General features: G+C 34.6%; 1 protein-coding gene across 25 annotated transcripts in view; it reads right to left on the bottom strand.

Annotated features, from left to right (window-relative positions):
- Window positions 1-21,476, bottom strand: part of AGFG1 (ArfGAP with FG repeats 1) — a 75,468-nt gene that overhangs the window by 14,044 nt on the left and 39,948 nt on the right. For 11 of the 25 annotated variants that reach the window (XM_070618490.1, XM_070618491.1, XM_070618492.1 and 8 more), the window contains exons 3-9: window positions 17,345-17,460; window positions 13,630-13,792; window positions 12,451-12,604; window positions 5,371-5,490; window positions 4,630-4,701; window positions 3,069-3,278; window positions 1,832-2,012 (exon numbers count right to left, since the gene is read on the bottom strand). In XM_070618490.1, the coding sequence (XP_070474591.1) occupies window positions 1,832-2,012; window positions 3,069-3,278; window positions 4,630-4,701; window positions 5,371-5,490; window positions 12,451-12,604; window positions 13,630-13,792; window positions 17,345-17,460 (1,016 nt within the window). The remainder of the gene's footprint in view (window positions 1-1,831; window positions 2,013-3,068; window positions 3,279-4,629; window positions 4,702-5,370; window positions 5,491-12,450; window positions 12,605-13,629; window positions 13,793-17,344; window positions 17,461-21,476) is intronic. The other 14 variants (XM_070618495.1, XM_070618493.1, XM_070618496.1 and 11 more) reach the window with 2 other exon arrangements.

The raw sequence follows: 21,476 nt of genomic DNA, 5'->3' as shown, positions 1-21,476 counted from the left end.
TGAAACCATATCAATAAAGATTTTTGTACTCTCTTAAAGTAACATCCACTAGTCTATCTCGCACTTTAAATGAATCTTCTACAGCTTTTATATCATTTGGAAAATACTTGATGCCAGTCTTCCAAATGTCAACACATTTCTTTACACAAAATCAAAAAATTACAGTCATTAATATCACCACCCATTTCATCAGAAAAGTAATGGGAAGCTGTCAAGCTCATGGTGAGGTCAATAAGTTTTGCAAAATTCTAATAATTGCTTGAAAGTGTGAATATTATCAGTTATTTTCCTTAAAGTGACAGAATAAAATATTCCATTTTTGAGAAAATGTTTGCCAAATATCTATCACAGTCATACATTCAAGGAAAAATTGTGTTCCATAAAACAAGTGGCTGGTTCATTCCACAACTCAAACAACCACACAAGTTGGTTTACCTCAAAACAGCCATCACACTTCAATATGCATCGATACATCAAGAACCGCTTGATGTACACCTCACTTCAACACAGGGACAATTAAGAAGACATAGTTAAAGGTCAAGATTTCACTAACTGACATTTTTACTGATGGTGCAAGAACAATGGCAGGTAAAACATGCCGGCGTCTTAGCACGAATTGAGGCCATGGCACCAAACCATGCGAGTAGCCACCTATGAATCATCATATTTCTTACCACCACACATTCAGTTTTACTTATGAATATTGTTGGTTCAGTTTTTCTTAATATTCTTGATGAAGCAGTAAAAATGTAATTTTATTAAATTTTATTAAAACACAAATAAACCTCTCAGAATCACTATGAATATAATTTTAACCTTGAAAGGGACTCAGGTATTCCAAACATTCCATGGACCACACTCTGTGGCCCACTACGTACAGTAATGTAGTATCAATAAACTATTTGTTTTGTATACCTGTCTATGTTTCCAGACTTCATGGCCACTTTGTTTTGGCCCACTATTACATATGTCCAACGTAGACAATATTAATAAAACAAAAAATATATAAACATTTTAAATTTTATTCTTTGGATTCAATTTTTTCCATCTGGCATACAAAAAATTTATTACTGGAGAACCCAAGTAGTTAGTGCTACAATCCCACCATTTCTCTCTAGAAAAGGTGCTAAAGGGAAATCAGCTACTAGGATAACAAAAGAAAGAAGAAGAGACAAGCTTAGAAATGGAAAACAAAGAGATGCATAAAACACTGTACAGGTAATTCACCTGTACTTCTAGGTCTGTTTCCTTAACTCTTAAATGAAGAAGTCAAAACTAGAAGAGTTTTTAAAGATCTGATGTTGTTAAAATGTGTTAGGCTTCCTGCTGCCAAGAATTCCTTTACGCCAGATACCCCAGAACACAGTAACAGATATGACTATTTGTAAATACCACTGTGACATGGAAGAGAGAGAGAAGTGGTGTCGGGTCCTGGTACAAACATCTCTAAAAATGTTTATTTACAACTAAGGCTACAATATGTTACTTTCAGTATTTAGCCTTCATGACTGAAAACTGTACCCTAAACAGTTCTCTGCTGAGTATAATTAAATCTGTAAATAACTGACCATTTGGAGACGTGTACATACTCTTAATTACATTTTGGTATTTCAAGGAGGAATACTTCTGATTAAATGAAAAGATAAAATTATGGTAATTATTCAAAGTGTATTATTTTATTAGCAAATTAAACTCAGTCTCCTCAAATTTATACAAATATTAAATACTTTAAAAATTACACCCCAAAATAGTTATTATTTAACAACATTATTATTCAGAGTTGAAAAAAGATTAAAAGATAAAACACAAAGCAGGAACACTAAGCAGGTACCTGCTAGCATTACTTGTGGAAGTATATGCATTACTGGAGGTGGCTGCAGAGCTGAAAACGCTGTCTAATTCAGCCAGGGCTGCATACTTGTCTGAAGATGCACTTGACTGACTGGGAACTGAAACCACAGAACCAACAGGAGCTTTACCTGTGGTCCCAAAGCCACTGCCCTGATCACCACCTGTGAACAAACAAACACAATTTACACCAAAAATTTAAAGTTACACTTTCAACTTATCAACCAAATTTGCAATGGAACATATATAAATTTAAAACTGATCTGGAACTAAGCAAATAAATGGACAGGATTCTGGAGTTTTACCTAATAAATAATCTAGGAAATACTGGACCATTATTAGTAGCTATACACACCACTGTGGTAAAGACAGAATATTGTTTCTACAAACACTAAGACTCTGTACCAATAACAAATCTAAACTGTGCATAAAGAAGAAATTCTCAAAGTGCTACATTACCATCTCTAAAACACAGGCATCTCATTCAAGTGAACATATAAATTCATAAAATGCTGGACTTAATGTGAACAACCTATTAATACCATTTTCCCAAGACTGTCCAGGAAAACTTAGAGTGAGTAGTAAGAGGAAACATTTACTAAGCACTCACTATAGGCCATGCACTGTGCTAAATGCCTTACATGCAACAACAGATGGAACACAACTCCATGAGTTCAGTGCTACTCCTACACTCACTCTGGGGATGAGAAAGCAGGCCCAGACATCAGGGGACAGAATCCAGCCTGAAAGCAGGCCCTTGCTTGCACTATGCATTTTGAGAGGCAAAATACTGGTCTTTAAGACCAAAGCTGAGTATAAAAATACAGTGTAAAAATCATGTTTTCTTTAAAAAAATAAATATTAAGAGAAAATGGTTCAAGATGAATATATTATAGACCTTCCAGTCAGCTCTATTAAAAGGATTTCTTGGCCCTTTTTGGACTTAGAACAGTAAAGCATGCTTTCTAATACAAAATTAAATATTTGTCAATTATTTTCTTCTAAAACTAGAAGTTTATAAATTCATTTCTATGCCTTCAGTTTTGTAGTTGATATTTCAGATTCAAAATGTGCCATATAGTCATGAACATTTACTGTAGACAAAATTTCTATATAACAACTAAGAATAGCACAGCATCCTCAGATTTTAAGAAATACAACCAAACTTAGAGGACTGCTGAACACAAAAATTTGTATTTGTTGTGTGTAAAGCTTGGTACCTTGCCCAGCACTGAAGATATTGTCTAAATTGGCAAGTGCTGCGTATTTGTCTGCAGTCTGTAGACCAGCTTTATTCGTCGAAACTTTACTAACAGCTGATGCTGTTTGATGACTCTGGGAAGCATTGAAGGTTCCAAAATCAGCACTGGAGGATTTGGGGAAGTTATCAAAATGAGCAAAATTAGCATTTACTGATCCAGCACTTCCACCTGTAACAGAATAAACAGAACACTTGAAGTTTCTACACTTTTCCCAATATCCTTTGATAGATTATATGATCATTTCTTCCTAAATAACATGTTCTAGAAGCAATCCTACATTCTTAAAATTAATAACTGGAAAACAGCATTTAACTTTAATCATCTACATACGACTTTTTATAATTTGTGAAGCTAGATTTTCAAAGGCCTGGCAACATGAAGGGTAACAAGTTTCTATGTGTAATTATCTACCCTGGGAGCGAAGAATGTAATTCACAAGGGGAGCAACTCCATGCTACCTGGTTTGACTCAGTTACTTTACAGAACATTGAGCTACACACTATGACCTTTTACTAGTTCTCCCTAAACAGACTCCACAAGCAAGACACAAAGTGTCTTCCACCACATGCTTTTGCATCTCCATGGAGATTTGGTTGAAACAAATCTCAGGGTAGAGATTTAAAATGTTTAAGATATAAGATTTTCATCCAAAATTTCTTAAAAGGTGGTCTTTGAGCTTTAGACTTCTTTTACTTGAAGAGCTATTAATTCCACCTAATAACTAACAATGTGCATACACCACCATAATGTCCTCAGTAAAACCATGCTCTATTATATAGTTCAAGGAATAAAAATTACAGTACACAATATATAAATAATTTAAATACTATTGCAATTTTTTACTTCATAGAGCACAATTCACCTAATGGTCACTATTTTATATTTCCTGCTAAGATTTTAATGTCTGCTCTGGACCTAAAGTACTAAGAAAAGAGCAAAGCCAGTACTTCATTCTATGCTTCTGATCCTACTCTTTTGAAATTGGTTCTTTATGCCTAAACATTAGTTTCAGCAATCAAAATAGTATTTACATTAGTTATATATTAAAGTGATAGCAAAGCACACAAATATTTTTAAAACAGAAAAGATATATTGCTACTAAAAAGAAAAACACAAACTTTCCATCGATCAGTTTTTTAAACATTATAAAACAAATATATATGGGTAAAATTTCTTTCAGAAATTAAACTCTGGCTGTTTTCCATTAAAACTAAGTAACGTGTGTTTGTATTTGAAAGATTATGATCTGTTACAAGTAGCTGGTGAACAAAGTACATATTCAGCTTTCAAAACTGCATGAAGAAATTATTAAAAATTGAATTATTAAATCAACTAATTCTTTTATTACATACCATTGTGTTCTGAGCCTGAGTTTAGTAATAGTGAAGAGGGAGTAAAAGCGGGAATGTATGTAGGATTATTATTAAAAGACGATTACCATTTTATAATTGAAAACCCATGAAATACAGTATAAAACATACAAATTAGTAAAAGACGCCTACTTGACAACAGAACTTACTGTTGGTAGCCTGGAGAGGAAAAGCTGAAGTAAATTCCCCAAAACTGCAGCTAGATGAAAGCATTCTAAATGCTGGACAGCCAGAAATTATGTAAATGATGAAATTTAAAGGAAAAAAAAAAAGAAAATTGAAAGAAAAGGATTTAAGACAATACACAGAGCTAAAAGTTGAAAGAAAAGTAATCAGCCAAAGATCTAAACAAGGGTTTAATGAGTTTCTGAAAGCAATACAGTTTACATGAGAGTATCCATGTTTAAAGACCAATTCCTGCACAGAAAAGTATTTCAAAATTTGATTAAAGTGATCATTAAAAAATCTACTCTTGACTAATAACACTTATTTTCTCAAGCTTTTTGCTCTGAATATTACTTAAACTTTTAGTTCTATGGAAGCGATCAATTAGCTTCCTTTATTCAGAGCCTCAATCAATGTGTTCTGTGAACTAAAAACTTTTAGTACTTTAATGCCTCTGTGTCCAAGAAATTTAAGGAAGATTCATGTGCAGGAAAAGGAGGAGAACAGATGTCGTGAATTAGACAACATACCAAAGAGTTCAGAAAAACAAATGAACACAGAAAAAATACAAACGTCAGGTTTCCCCAGAGCTTTGTAAGACAGAACTATTTTAAAATTAGGTAATTATAGAATTTAAGTTTAGAGTAATTTTTCAAAAATACGCCTAGAGACTTTTCTTTTGTTTTTAAAGTAAACATTTAAGCATAATGCTGGAGAAGCTCTACCTGTAGTTTGGGGCTGAAAAGGAGAGTGACTTGCTGTGGGGAAACCTCCAAAATTACTCGAACCACTAGACTGTCCAAATGCATCAAAGTTTGCAAAATCTGCATTTGCAGAATTCTGAGCTGTAAATGGTAAGGAACAATATATGTTAACGAATATGAAAACGATAAATGAAAACACCACAAATGAATTTAAGAACTTCATGAAAAGTTTCTATTTCTCAAAACTTCACTTCAAAGAGAATTGACTTATAAATCAGATTTTAAATCCTACCAGTATTTAACCCAATTTCAAGCAATTTATTAAAGGGTATCCAGAAATTTCCAAAAACACTGAAGTGTAAAATGATAAATTTGTACACCATACTCTTTGAGTGACCCCAGGAATAGTACTGTAAAAATGACTCTATTAAAGGAAACTCTGAATTAAGAGCACTAAATACATGAGTTACAGTAAAGCAGACAGAAATTTAGGACATAGGATACATTCTGGAAAATTCAGAGTTAAAATGGTAATGAGTGATTCTTCAGCTATGTGAATCTAAAATAATGATAGAAGATGGTTTAATTACATTATTTTGGGGGGGTCGTTTATTAAAGTTTACAGCTATGTTACACCATGGCATATAAAAATGGAAAACAAAAACAAACGTGGCTGTATAACAAGAGATACATGACTGTCAAATAAATTGAAGATAATCACATTCTATTAGAAGCCTGCCATTTTTAAGCACATACTAAAATTTAAGAAATGATAAAAACTACTAAAAATTATAACAAAAGTCTACTCATACTCAGCAAAAAAGACCAACTGATACTTCCCAACTGGTCATCAACCTGAGAGCAAAATTCTAGGCTTCTCTAAACTTAAAATATGTAACAAAGTAAAACAACTCAAAAGATTTCTTTTTTAAAGGCCAAAACAGAAGCTGCATAAAATTTTTATAGAGGGTATGATGAGAATAAGAAGTGGTTGGGATGCGGGAAAGGGACTACTATGTGGTAGGAATGAAAAGCAGGTCCAAAAGATGGAGAAATGTTCAATGTCATCAACAGAGTACAAGTCAGCCATTTTAGATCCTGTGCAGGTAGTTCTACTTCTAGGAAGTTCTTGTAAAGAAATAATCTTGCAAATGAGTTAGGTTGTACCTAATAGCTAAACAACGTGTTTTTTATTTTAATGAAAAAATCAGACTCAAATGGCTAGCAATGAAGGATCGGTAAATATATTATGGATCATACTATGAAATGCAGCCATTAAAGAAATCATATAAAAGAACAAAAAGGCTTATGACAAACTAAGTAAGATAAACAGGTTAATAAATTCCAGTGTACTCACACCCAGCACTTCTGACATGCAAGGTGCTTTCCCACATATCACTGCTCACATTTTGTTGTTGAAAATCTTTTTTAAACTTGCTTGTCCTATCTCTCAAACACCACAAAGAAGTACCTAAAAGGCTGCTTATTGCTTAACAATATAAATTCTGTATTTTCTGAATACCATGTAATGTTGTCACTATTTTTACTTAATAGGATAAAATTCAATTTCTCTATAGGCTGAAATTTTACTTTCCTCAAAATAAATATAATGGAAGAAACTCTAACAGACAAATAATAAATTTAAAAATTAACTTCTTGAAAAACATTTTGGAAACACGTTTAAATAGTAAATATAATACAAGTTTAAACACAGTTACCTCTTAGTATTGCTGAGAATACCAATAACCAAGCAGAGTTTGGTGGAAAGAGAATCTGAGATAACAGTCAGAGTTGCATCCTAACATAGGTAACTGCACAGCCTCGGACAAGGCCTCAGTTGTTCTGGCTGCACGTTTCCTCACTAGCCAAATGAGAGGACCCACTAGAAGGTCTCTGCCTGCAAATCCAGCACTACCGCTCTACAACTTACGAGACAGTAAGAATACACTCTTTAAGAGCTTTGAAATACTAGGCCAAAAAGAAGAAAATTCTGCTAAAAGACAAAATAAGTTTATGAGGCCAAAATATATTATAGATAATACAATTATAAAGCAAATGAAAAGAGAACATGTTATAGGAAGCTCTCAAATTCAGAGTGAATTAATATTCCAAAATGCAAGTTTCTAAGTTTTTTGAACAATTCAGTTGTGCATTTGAGAACAACAAATGAAATATAGCTGTCCCTTGTAGAAATAGGAATTAGATCCCAAAGCTAGTTTATTGCTTATACCTCAAATATATATGAACATGTAGTATATAATAATATATACTCTACATTTAACTTATATTTAAAACATGGGGGGAAAACATAAATTTAGCACATTTCAAACATCATCAGGAAAACATCAGTCCAATACAATCCATTTTGTTTGGTCAAGTCTATTTTATCACATTTATATTTCCCCAGTGATTTCCAACCAGAGCACTAAACACATTAATCAAATACTTATTCATTATGGCAAGACACAGCTTTATAATACTTCTATCAAGTTTTTATTTGGAGACACTGAATCTATTCACTGTCTTCAACAACTGGTTATAGCAACTTTTAAAATTTCTAAGTGCTGTGGAATGAAACTTTGGTAAACACAACTTTGGAAATTAAACTAATAAATTCAATAATACAAAAATTATAATCTGGAACCTCAAGCAATAACTATACAAAGAAATCCAAACTAAAAAGAATGCTACAAAATAGTAAAGATGCTTTTTAAATAATCTTATTTCAAAAAGTACAAAGATGTTGACTCAGTTTAGAATTTAACGAACTATGTTAATGAGCCTGAGTCTTGCTGAGAATAGTCTTTCCTCCTCCATGAGAAACAAGTACTCAAAGATAAATGTAGAGACCAGAGGATGGAAACTAACATCCCTTATCAAATTCAGCTGACAAATACACTTTATTTCACCTATACAATATTTTAAATTTTTTTGTCAATTCCCAAAGTTTAAAAAGACAACATTTCACATTAAACAAGATTTCTTGCTTTTCTTAAAAGAAAATCAATATAACTAGTAATGCTAAATCTATATTTCCATGTGGCAACAGGAGATTTTAACATCCCCACAATTCCTTCCACACTTCCAAATATCACTCACTTGGGTTAACCGGGTGGCAAGCCAACTGAATTTGACATCCCTAGTATAAGGTGGGACAAAAATCACCTGCAGTTTACAGTTCATAGGTTTGGTGATATGTTTATTACCAGGCAGAATGACTACTACATTCTGTAGGTAAATTATGTTTTTAACTGCATGTATATTTCTGTAGATGACTTTTCCTGAACACAATGATCCCACCGCTGACAGACAACCACATACACCATCTTAGCCAGAATGTTCAGATGAAAGGTAAAGACTTCCGGCTTTTAAGCTATTAAACTATCTGCAAAAGAACAGGTTTCCCTACAAAACAATGCTAACCAGACTGGCATATCTGAATAATTATCATTTGCTATTAAAGCTCCCATTTGTCACATCAATCTGCTCAGGCGAAAATTTTCACCTACTACTAAAAAAAAAAAGAATTTCAGAGCGAGAACTCAGCTATCAATAACTTCTATCTGTGAACCATATATGGAAAAATAAAGATTCAGAGTGCTTGCAAAGGCTCTGGAAAAAAACATTTCAGATTGAACCATGACACTGATTTACACCTAAAATCTACTGCAAAGTAAAATGTAAAAGATGACATCAACTATACTAGAAGGGAAATTAAATGAGTAATTTTATTAGCTTCTTCTTGCAATATGCATATATATTTTATTCTCCTGCAATCAAATGAAGTTTTAAAAAGGCGGTTTGAGTAGTCATTTGTAAATAAGAATTTCAGGCTAAAAAACTACTACCCTTAGGCAACCTGACCTAATCTACATAGTTATTAACCTATTTCCTCATAGAGTCATCTATCTTACCATTTCCACTATACGTAAAAAGGAGACAAAATAGTTAAGATCTTCCATCTCCTATCAATCTGATAAAATCATAGGTTTCATTTATTTTTCTTTATAATTTTCTACTATTAAACGATGGCTATTATTTTCAAAGAAGATTTTCAGGGAGCTGTTTTTCAAAAGCCTGAGTGCAACCATGGTATGAATTACATCAGTCTGCAGACCTGCAGTGACACGGCTACACAGAAAAGTTTAACATTAATTCCCTGATCAGTGAATACTCACAAATTGCACTAAAAACAAAAACACACGGGAAACATGAAATAAATGGAAAATTTACAAAAAAGTTTGGTAGTCAGTCATTTTAAATTGTATTTCAATAAACCTAAAATTGAGATAAATCCAGAATATTCATAAAATCCAGAAGGCTAACTCTATATTCATTGATTCTTCTACCAACTCTTTTTGCCTGCATTCAAAAGCAAGGGTGGGAACAGAGAGCTGGGGCTCCTGTCTGGTCAGAGGGGGAACTGGCTTCCCACCTGGAGGGTGAAGGGAAAAGAGGCTCTCCACATTTTCTGGGCTTTTGCTGCTCAGCTAATGTAGGAGAAGGGAAACCTACCACAGCCCCAACAACCAAGCTTCCTGACTTCTACTCTTCTCAGTATAATCTCTCCTGAAAAAGAGATCCTCTTCATCCTAGGATCCCTTTTTAAAGCAAACACAGATGCACACAAATATACATTAAATTACATTATAATTTCCTTCTGTAGCATGTCCTCAGAAAATGCTTTTATTAACATTTGAAACAAAAAAGTTCCTTTAATACTTGCTAGAAAGAAATGAGGCTGAAGAGCAGTTTTTCTACAATTTTTCAAACTATCTCAAATGGCACATTTTGGGGTGTCCATATATGAATGATATATTCTATACCATTACTATCCAACTACAAGTTACTATCCAACTACAAGCCAGATTGTCAAATTGAAAGGAAAGGAAAGGAAAAAAGGTATCACAATCTCAGAGGTGAGTAAAAGAACATAAAATCAGGGGCTGGCCCTGTGGCCAAGTGATTAAGTTTGTGCACTCTGCTTCAGTAGCCCAGGGTTTCACCAGACATGCCACCGCTCGTCAGGCCATGCTGAGGCAGTGTCCCACACGGCACAACCAAAAGGACCTACAACTAGAATATACAACTATGTACTGGGGAGCTTTGGGGAGAAGAAGGAAAAAAAAGAAGATTGCCAATCTTTAAAAAAAAAAATAACAAATAAAAAAACAAAAAATCAGTTCTAAAATACAAATAGGGAATCTAATTCTGTAAGCAGTGGTTTCTGCTGTGCTCTGAAAATAGTGAAATACACATTTTAGAAAGATAGTCTTGAATTTTTCTTGATTATAATTAAAGTTATGGAAATCAGTGACAACGAAATAATAAGCTTTAGCCAATATCCTTATACAAACATGCAAAAATATAAAGCAAGGTTTCAAATTATCAAATAAAACTGCCACAAAATGATTAAATCAATTCTTAAATTAGTGTTCTGCATTTGGTTTGATGCTAATTCAACCACTCACAAATGCAGATGGGTAAACTTTCTATGACACACACAGCAAAGCTTACTGGCATCCAAAATAGATTCCACACATATCTCTAATACAAATACAACTGATGTTTTTAGACTATTTACATCATACCTTCTAAAAAAGTAGAAAGAAGCATAAAGAAACAACTGTGAAGACTCAAAACATTAACAAGCTGTTAGGAAACGACTCTAAACCATTTGGGGAACCTCAGTAAAGATCCAAAGGTTACACAGGATAAAAACTCTATATGGAGTACGATCCTATGTGTTAAATGCATATAGGTATACATACTTGTGTGCGTATATATATATGTGTGTATATATATGAACAACATATATGTGGTATGTGTTGTGTATGTGAGAGAGACAGAAGGAAAAACAATATTTATTGTAGCTTCTATATGCTAAACCCCTTAAATTCCTCACCAGTTAGGAAGTTATCAAAGCCAATTTACAGAATACAAAATGTTAAGTAACTTGCCCAAGGTTATACAGACAATAAGGGACAAGATCAACATCTGAACTCAGGACATTCTGACTCCAAAGCCCATTTGCTGTTACTGTTACAATAACAGAGAGATACAAATGAATCCATCTCTATTTCAATAATCAATTTTTAAATGGTACCTAGGTAACTGCAATATTTGCATATTCGTTAACAAAATAAAACTCCATAATTTCTAACTTTTGGTGAAGTGTGTTAAAATCTTCATAACAAACATGTTAAATCTGGGAATAAAAAAGGGAGTTACAGCCTCAGGAGCCAATTGGAAGATATTCCCAGCCCAAAGATGGGACAAAGGAAGATAATAATGACAACAAAGTTGAGATGCATCAAAGGTTTAAATCTATGAATTCATAATGATACTGAAGAAAAAAGAGGTTACCGTTAAAAAATGCTAAGGAATCAACTCATTCCGGTATCTGACTGATCAGAATCAATTATATATTGACTTTGCTATACTAATTATACCACTGGATAACCAATGTTTTGTAAAGAAGTTTTTCAGCTGATAAATGAAGGAACGATAAATTTGGAATATCCCCATTTTGCATTAATAGATCCAGACTGTGTGTGTGTGTGTATGTGTGAGAACTGGAGTGGAAATCTGAACACTGACTAAGGAATTATTATTACTATTATTTAGGGAGTGGTAATACTACTATGGTTATGTTTAACAAAAAAGTCCTTCTGTTTTATAGATACATATAAAATATTTAAAAATAAAGTAACATGTCTAAAATCTGTTTCAAAACAATATGAGGAGGAAATGAGCAGAATGATAAACAAAACCAGATTAGCCATGAGTGACTACACGAAGGTTACATTATCTGATCACTTTTGAATATTTGCAATTTTCCATAATAAAAGTGTAAAAAAATAACTGAAAAGTCTTTTCCCATTTTTCTGTAGAAAGAGGTCATGTTAACATCTGACATTAAGTATAATCTCTTTTGCGATGAAAAAGCCCCAGGGTTACATGATTACATCACACCTCAATAGCTATGGGGGACCAAATATTCTCAACAGAATGTTTACTGATATTAGGTTTAAAAAAGAATGGATGTTTCTTGGTGCTTTATACACATCTCTGGCAAAAGCTCTCAGGAAAAACACTTACCTGCATGACTGTTGAAATGTGCAAAGTTAGCAAAATTGGCTGTAGCTGTTGACTGAGGAGCTGGAGCAGCAAATATATCTGAGCCAAGATCACTTAAAAGGTCAAACTGCTTCTTTTCCTGCTGCTGCCCTTGAGAGCGACCTACAACAGGGGACTATAAACCACATATTAACCATAAAGAGTTTCCAGTCAGATCTACTAAATTTTGATAACACTATTTCCAATTCACCAAGCTTAAAGCACAGTTTATAAGATTATTATTATTATTATATATCTGTAGTTTTGAGTACTGTATTCTTTGAAAAGCACAAATTTTCAACATCTATTCCTAAACTACCTCTCAATTTTAAGTAGAGAATCAAAAGCAAAGAAATGTAATTACAACAGCTGATATACCTCATGACACAAGAGGGACTTACTGCTAAGAAGTGAGATAAGGCTTTCAGAGAACATCCTTGATTCGTAGGAAGAGTTTCAATATCCTGACTTAACCCTTCTCTGCATTGTTCAAACTTGTTATGAAAATGGAGCAATTTATCCAGATGCCCCAGTGTGCATTATTAAAGAAGTGGGATTTAATTCAAATAGTACCATGCCTCAGAACCAGTGTTGTGTAGAATAGACCTTGGAATGCCACATAGTAACAGATTTGTCACAGCTCAGTAAACTGTAATAAATGCAGAAGTACAAATTCCAGGTACCAACTTATGGAAAGACTTCAGTCTATTCAGTTTTTTAGAATAAGGTACATAATGCAAAGCCACCTGCTTTTCCAAGATAGACATGCTTCACAATCAGGCATGGGGGGAAGTTCTGCTGCTTGAGAAATCCTTTTCTGTGAAAATACATCACAGAGGCTACACTGTTCTAACTCTGATGGTGACCACAGATTCATGTTTTACTAATTGTGTTACATGACAGACAGCTACAGCAATGTTCCTGCATATATTTCAAAGCTGTGGAGAACTCAAAGAAACTCACAGTAGCAAGAGCAAAACAGCAAAAATATACAAAACTCTTACTGTATTATTAACCAAAAATCTTTCAGTGTATTATTAATCATTAGGACATAATGCTACTAGTATACAGGGTTACGCTACTGTCTTAAGGAATTCTCAAATTCATGATACTCAATCCTCCTTAAGTAGAAATCCCTACAAACACTTAAAGACTACTCACCTGACTAGGTGTGCCCTTATTTAAGTGCAGTGCTGGTGCTGAATCTCCTAAAAGAGATTTCAGTGGTTTGACTTCAGGTGTGCTGCTTGTGCTACTGGCCGAGGACCCTGAAATAGATGCATGAACTGATGCCACCACTTTGGCTTGTTCTGGTGGAACATACCTAAAACACAGGCAAAGTTGAACAGGCAGTTAACTAAGAAAAATGGAGGGAATATTACACTCAAAAATGTTAAGCTCAATTCTAATTTTGTACAAGACCGTTTTGACATTAATCTTATTTCAAAACCCTCTTAGAATTCATAGCTTAAGACTACACTTACTTGAAGTATTCAAAGAGAAAGGGCAATAAAAACCAACAAAACTTCTTACAATTATTTACTTACAGTTTTTCTCAAACAATAAATACAGTATAATAAATAACTTATTTTAAAAACAACAGCACCTACAATTAATCATCATGGTGAATACCTAACACTGTACTTATTAATTTTTAAAACCTAAAGTATAATAAGATCATAAATATCATTTGGAAACAGAGCAGAAGGAAGGGAAAATATTTATTATATTACAGTTAATAGCCTAAAATATAAGGGCTTGTTACAAATCTGGAAGAATAAGATCAACAACCTAATGTTTAAATGGACAGAAGCAATTCACAAAGGGAGACATAAAATGAAAACACTCGTAACCTAATAAAAATGCAAATTAAAACATCATTTGCATTTGATCTGAGTATAAATTTTACAAATTTTGTTACTATCTATTAAAATACTTAAATAGGTACACTCTGTGCCCCAGAAATACCCCTTCCAGAAGCTCACCCTTAGGAATTAACCGGATAAGATACATGTAGATGTATGTTACCACAACACTGCTTAAACTTGTATAAGACTAAACGGCTACTCCGTTTCGACATGGAAAGATGGCCATAATACTTTACAGGTCTTTCAGGTTTGATCTCAGTTATGTAAATACAGGATTCATGGAAGGAAGGGCGTAAAGGAAGGAAAGAAAGGCAGTAAGAATATAATACCCAAATACTGGCACTGCTCATTTCTAGTGCTGGGATTACGTAAGAGCTCTAGCTCTCTGTATTTCTGGGTTTTGTCCTACCCTGCCCTCTTCCCCACCATCCATATCAAGCAGGTGGAGGAAGTAAGAAAAGAGAGCGGTTAAAAGCACCCGTCTGTTCCAGAGACAGAGTTCAAACGCCAGCTCCACCACTCAAAGCCATGAAACCTAGGGCAAACTACTTCAACTCTTTGTGCCTCCTATTTCTCACCTATAAAATCGAGGTACGGGTGCTGTGAAGGCTAAACAAGTTAACATTTGTAAAGCACTTAGGAGAGTTCCTGGTACAGATGCTAGCTACATAAGTGTTAGCTATTATCAAATTATACAATAACCACAAACAATAAAACTGCTTTGTTTTTTCCAATAAATGGGAGAGAGGATGAGATGCGTGAAGGAACACAGGAAGTTAAGCCTTCCCATAATTTGACATGTCACTGATGATACCAATGCTTGAGTACAGCCAAGTCTTAGCAAAGGATAAAACCAGATAATAGTACTTGGTTCAAAAGACTCATCTGACTAAAAGTAAGCTAAGCTTATATAACATAGGAAGTGAGTTTGAAAATTGGTTGAAAGAACAATTTCAGAATCCCTTTGGATGACAACAGCCTCACTGTTTTAAGTGTAGTTGCCTTCAGTGAGGATTTTTGGGGAGACTGCATTTGGATAGTGCCTGTGTCACGTTAAAACCCACTGCATTACTCTCTCGTTACAAGTCACAGGTATACAAAAAAGATAGGTTTAAAATAGACAGGTCCTGGCCTCCTGAGTGTTGGTCATTCTCTCTGCCCATCCACCAATTAAAGTCTGTATTTTTATTACTCTTGTTATTACAATCCTGTTTCTCAGAACAGAAAAAAAACAGTATGAATTATAATTATTTGAGGTTTACAGTTACTTGGGTTATGGTCTGAATAATTTTTATTATTGTTTATTATTATTATTCTAAATGCAGGCAGAATCCATAGTTTTAATTCTATCAACTCTTATTCTCACACACTTTTTTCTCTTGCTAACTGAAGCTAAACTATCTCAATCTCAGCTAAGGTTTATTATCCAAACTAACACTCTGAGTTGGTAAAAGAAACTGTCGGGAAAATCAAAAATTAAGCTAGGGATATGCAAAAAGAACGCCCTTAACTACAGTGTGGAAGGTCTAGGAAATTAAGAACTGAAATGATAAAAGGATAATGTATACACTTCATTTTAAGGGAACCATTTATATCACACCATGTTTTTACTATCACCCCACCTTCTAAGATTTTATTCTTTCCTGAACTAAAATTTTACTGGTACATTTTTATCTATATTCGTACTTAATGTATCTAATGCCACTGAATATAGCCCTAGCTAATCCTGCCTTGCAAAAAGTAGTCTCCTCTAGAGAACAATTAGAATGCAAAGTTCGCAGAGCATAAAAATCAGAGCTACGTCTTTCCAATGTGCTCAGTGACTGAAGGGAGAACTATCTCACCCATAAACCACAGCACATATTCCCTCAGGACCAAAACAGGCTCTTGAATATATCACTCTCTGGGTTAAAATACAGCTCCTCAGGAAACAAGAGGCCATTTACTTCCTCATTATTATTCCATCTAATTGTGACTCCCTCCCTCACCTTCTTAACCCCCCAAAGACATATACGCTATTGAATACTGACAAGTAAGAGTTCATTGTTAATGAGCCTTAGTAAATTGGCTTAAATTGTGCTCACAGAACTAAAAATGGAGAGCGCAAAGTATCTGAACACTGGCTGTAAGGATATACTCCCTGCTCTGTTTTAAATGGCTTACTAGCCATATGTCCAACCTGTTTTAATTTCTTTTTAAACATTAACATCTGATGAATTGAGTTAGGGAGTATAGACAGATGCTCCCTTCTTAACAAGGTAGTAAAACGGAAGCAAGGGATGTTTTGAGCAAAGACTTATTGCAAGACACAATTAAGTAAATGGATTACTACACAAGAGCTTTAGCATAGTGCCTACTACATAGAAGATACTAAATAAATACTTGATAAATGAATGAAGACTTTAAAAAAGGAGGCTTTATAAACTAAAAATGTCTAGAGAAGGTAACAGGACTAGAGAAGGATTAGAACGACAGATCCCTAACTTTCCAAAAAGGGGTAGGAGGCCTGTAATTATAAGGAACAGGCTGCTGCTAGACACAGATGAGTTAAGATAAAGTAGAAATAATGTTTTTAGAAACAAAATCCAACGGGCCGGCCTGGTGGCGCAGCGGTTAAGTGCACACGTTCTGCTTCAGCGGCCCAAGGTTCACCGGTTCAGATCCCGGGTGCAGACATGGCACCGCCTGGCACGCCATGCTGTGGCAGGCGCCCCACGTATAAAGTAGAGGAAGATGGGCATGGATGTTAGCTCAGGGTCAGTCCTCCTCAGCAAAAAGAGGAGGATTGGCAGCAGTTAGCTCAGGGCTAATCTTCCTTTAAAAAAAAAAAAAAAAGAAACAAAATCCAATAAAAAGCCAAAGTATAATGGGTATTTATCTACCTACCTATTCCCTCATTTCTTACCTACTTACCTACCTACCTCTCTCCTTCGTTCTATCAGACTAATCTTACCCATAATTATTGTGATTTAGGAAGCCTTTGTTCTCAATATGAACTATTCACTCACCATCTTTTCTTTTCATATTTTTCTTGGAGGAACTCTTTCACTTTTTGTGGATCCCTGAAGTCTGGAATTGCTGAAGATCTATCATCAAATAATCCTAGCCAAATCTGTTTACAGACCTTTGGAAAGAATTAAAAAAAAAAAAGTGTTAAAATCAACATCCTCAATGAAATTTTAAGGGAAAATTATGATTCTTTCAGAAAACTATCCCATTTAATTTTAAGACTGTTTTAAATGAGAATATTTATCATAATGAGAAATGAAGCAGCAACAAATGAACTAAATGTATTTTAATAGGTAACATTAAAATGGAATGGCAACAGCATCATAAAGAACAGCACCTCACAGGGAAACAAATAGTGAAACAGGATTTGAGAGAACCTGGGCTTTTTTTGCTCTTGGAATGATCATAAACTGTAAGCCATCAGCAAAGCCATGTAACCTTCATGAACCTCAGTTCCCTCACCCCATAAAACAGACTAGACCAGGAGCAATTTCACACATCCTTAACAGGTTTAAAAATCAACCAGAAAGAACAAACAAAAAGTACTGGAATCATAAACAATTTGTTACTAAAGTATAATAACAATAACAAAAATACAAGGCAGATGCAACGCTAGCTTTATAGTTGCCTCCGATGATTTTTTTCCTAATTGCTAAAAATGAGAATCTGATTTAACTTTTTAGATAAATCAAAGAAATGAAATGATGCAGAATTCAAATAAGAAACAAAGAGCTTAAATAAAACCATAAAGAAAAATTGATAAATTCATCAAAATTAAAAACTGTTGCTCTTCAAAAAACAAAAGAAAAATGAAAAGGCATGCTACCAACTGATAAAAACTATTAGCAAAATGTCTAAGAATTTGAAAGAATCTGAATCCAGAATATACAAAAAATTCCTAAAACTCAATTATAAAAAAGACCAAAAAAACTCAACTGCACGAAAGAAGATATGCAGATGGCAAATAAGCAGCCCAACACCATAGTCATGTAAATGCAAATTAAAACAACACTGAGATCCCCACTACATAGCTACCCACCGACATCACTGGAACGGCTGAAACAAAGTAAGACTGTCCATATCATATGCTGGTGAGAAGGTGGAACAATTGGAACTCTCAAGAATGTAAAATGGTATAAACAGTTTGGAAGACAGTCAGCAGTTTCCTAAAAGTTAAACACACACTTAACCATATGACCCAGCCATCCCACTTCTAAGTATTTACCCAAGAAAAATAAAAGCATATGTCCATACTCAGATTTGTATACAAATGTTCAAAGCAGCTTTATTAATAATAACTCCAAACTGGAAACAACTCCGATATCCATCAACAAGTAAATGGGTAAATTCTGGAATATCCAAGGATACTTCTTGGCAATAAAAAGGAACAAACTATTAACGTAAGTAACTACATGAATAAACCTCAAGATAATTATGCTGACTGAGAGAAGTCAGGACCCCCTGCCCCCAGCAAAAGTATATACTGTATGATTCCATTCCTTTAAAATTTTAGAAAATGTAACTTGTCTATAGTGACAGAAAGCAATCAGTGAACGCATTACAAAGGGGCACAAGAAAACTCTCAGAGATGATGAAAATGTGTGTTATCTTGCTATTACAGTGATGGTTTCATGTATGTCAAAACTCATCAAACTGTATACTTTAAATATGCACAAGTTATTGTAATTAATTATTCCCAAGTGAAGCTATAAAAAACAAGTCCACAGGTTTCCAAAATTATATTAAAGAATAACCAATTATGAAACTGTGAAAAGAACATAGTATCTAGCTTCAAAAAGCCTGACAAAGATGTGAGAAACCAGAGAAGGAAAAGAAGCATCCTTGTCAATCTTACCTGCTCACAATGTGGGTAAGGGAGAAATAAAAGGAAGGATAGGAAACAGTACTCAACTTTTTCCGTTCCTATCATGTACCCCAAGCATGTTTCAAAACAACATTTCTTATGATTCCCTCCCACTCCGGGCTCAGTACAGATACTATAGTCATTAAAGCAGTAACAGCTGACATACGTGAGGCATAGGCTAAGATGCAATCTCGTTATAAAAATATTCAGTAGCAAAGCTCAAGAAGGGCAGACACCAGAATGGTAATGCAACTTACTGCCAGAAATACTGTAAATCCTGGAGAGGCCCAGATTCTCCAAGGAATACTTAGCTACTCAAAAAGAACCACATGGGACTCTCCTTAGGCAGAAACCTGACTAATGATTCTCCCAAAACGTAATTTTAAAAGATTCTGTGGCTTTACAATTACATTTATAAAGGAAGGATTGGAAATTTCTAATTCTTCTATTTTAAAAATTCCCAAACAAGAAAACAAGACACATGGTAGTCATTTGCCAAAGCCAAAAGATTATTAACTACAACTGACAGAATTAGTTCAGGACACTTTACGACATTTAGTCTTTGTATTTCAAAATCCCTATTAACTACCATGTACAATGTTTTAAACTAAAAACAATTAATGAATAATAAATAATAAACATACAAATAAATAATAAGAAGGAGATGGGTTGAAGACAGATCACAGAGATCTTACTTCTATGTTACCCAACAATAGCTATTTTCTATGTTGCTCAAAATCTTAACCATACCTGCCACTCTCAGAAGCTGAATTCTTACTCAAGTGAAGTGGCGGCTCTCGAAGTGGGATTCCCCAATTCCCCGGACAAGCAGCATCAGTGTTACCTAAGAACTTGTAAATGTAAATTTTCAGAAGCCACCCAACCCTATGAAATCAGAACCTCTGGAAGTGGCGCCCAGCAATCCATGCTTTAGCAAGCCCTCTAGGTGACTGTAAAATAGGCCAAAGTTTGAAAACCAAAGCTTTAGTAAAATCTAGGCCAGGAGATGGAAACTTCCTTTCCATATATATACTACATAGTTTTCAGCATTTCTCCATTTTACTTAGCCACTAACCTGTTATTGGGCAAGATTCATTTAAGAGAGACAATGTTCCAGGGACAAATCTGGGAAAATGTCACAGTCTCTTTATCTCCTTATGACCCATTCACATTTTAGTCCCTTAAAAGCTGGCTTCGTGCTCCCACCATTCTACTAAAATTACTCTTTCAGGTTTGTAGATTTGCTTACAGGAAAGTATAAAGTTCTCTTTTCTGCTTGAGTTTAATTTTTTGTAAAGTAAAATAATAAACACCATCAACTGAAAAGGGAAGGTTTTTCAAAATCGAAGGAGAGTGGGAGAGTGAACTGACTAAGACTGCAGGCAGCAATGAGGCCTTGTAGTCATGAGTATTTAAAGTGAAACTAGTGAGAATAGTTGCGTGTTTTCCTCCAGCCTCATCTGGCTACTAGGTACAAAGTAGGAAGAGTATTGGCTTTAGTCAGGTAAAACAGCACAGGAGTTAAAAGGGAGTGGTTATAACAATAGTCCATGAAATCTAAGCAATGCTAAGAAAAACGAAGACACAATGAGGATATGGACAACAAAGAAGTTTAGTGTCAGTGGACTGCAGGGTCTAATGGTTGTCCCAAAATTGTTAGTTAGAAATTAGAGGGAATGAGCTAGGAAGAGAGAAGCAGTGGTGGTCGGAGAAGAGGAAGCTTGAACTTAAAACCTGAGAGGTGATACAGTAATGGATAAATAAAAAGTCTAAAATAGGATGAAGGATCATTGGAGATAAGAGGTCAAGGAATTCAAGAAGCCAAATTATCTATTATTATGATAATCATGTGGATTACCTACATGGATACTGGGATTGGCAGAAATAATTAACACTAGTGGGGAAAAAACATGTAAGGGGCTAAATCTATAACAAATGAGGGGGGCTGGCTGGTATGACTGCAACAAGAACACACAGCAGGTGATAAAAGTCTACTGACATGAGGAGCATGGTGCTGGGGGACTAGAAACATCACAAGGAGCAAGAATGATACCTAGAAGCCATCACTGGAAAGGGCTGCGCACATGATGGAATTAGTTTTGATAATCTCTTTGGGGCAGGTGGATAATTGCAGACTAAGGCGGTGGTTGTGGTAGTAAGGAGCCTGGACTAGGGAACCAGACTGCCTAAGTGTGAATTCCAACTCTGTTTAATAACAGAACCTGCTTCACAGGAATGCTGAAAGGGTTAAATGAATTACTATACGT

This window comes from Equus przewalskii, chromosome 5, assembly GCF_037783145.1.
Source record: "Equus przewalskii isolate Varuska chromosome 5, EquPr2, whole genome shotgun sequence".
NCBI lineage: Eukaryota > Metazoa > Chordata > Mammalia > Perissodactyla > Equidae > Equus > Equus przewalskii.
The sequence above is the reverse complement of the archived record's forward strand: the minus strand, read 5'-3'. Positions and strand labels throughout refer to the sequence as shown.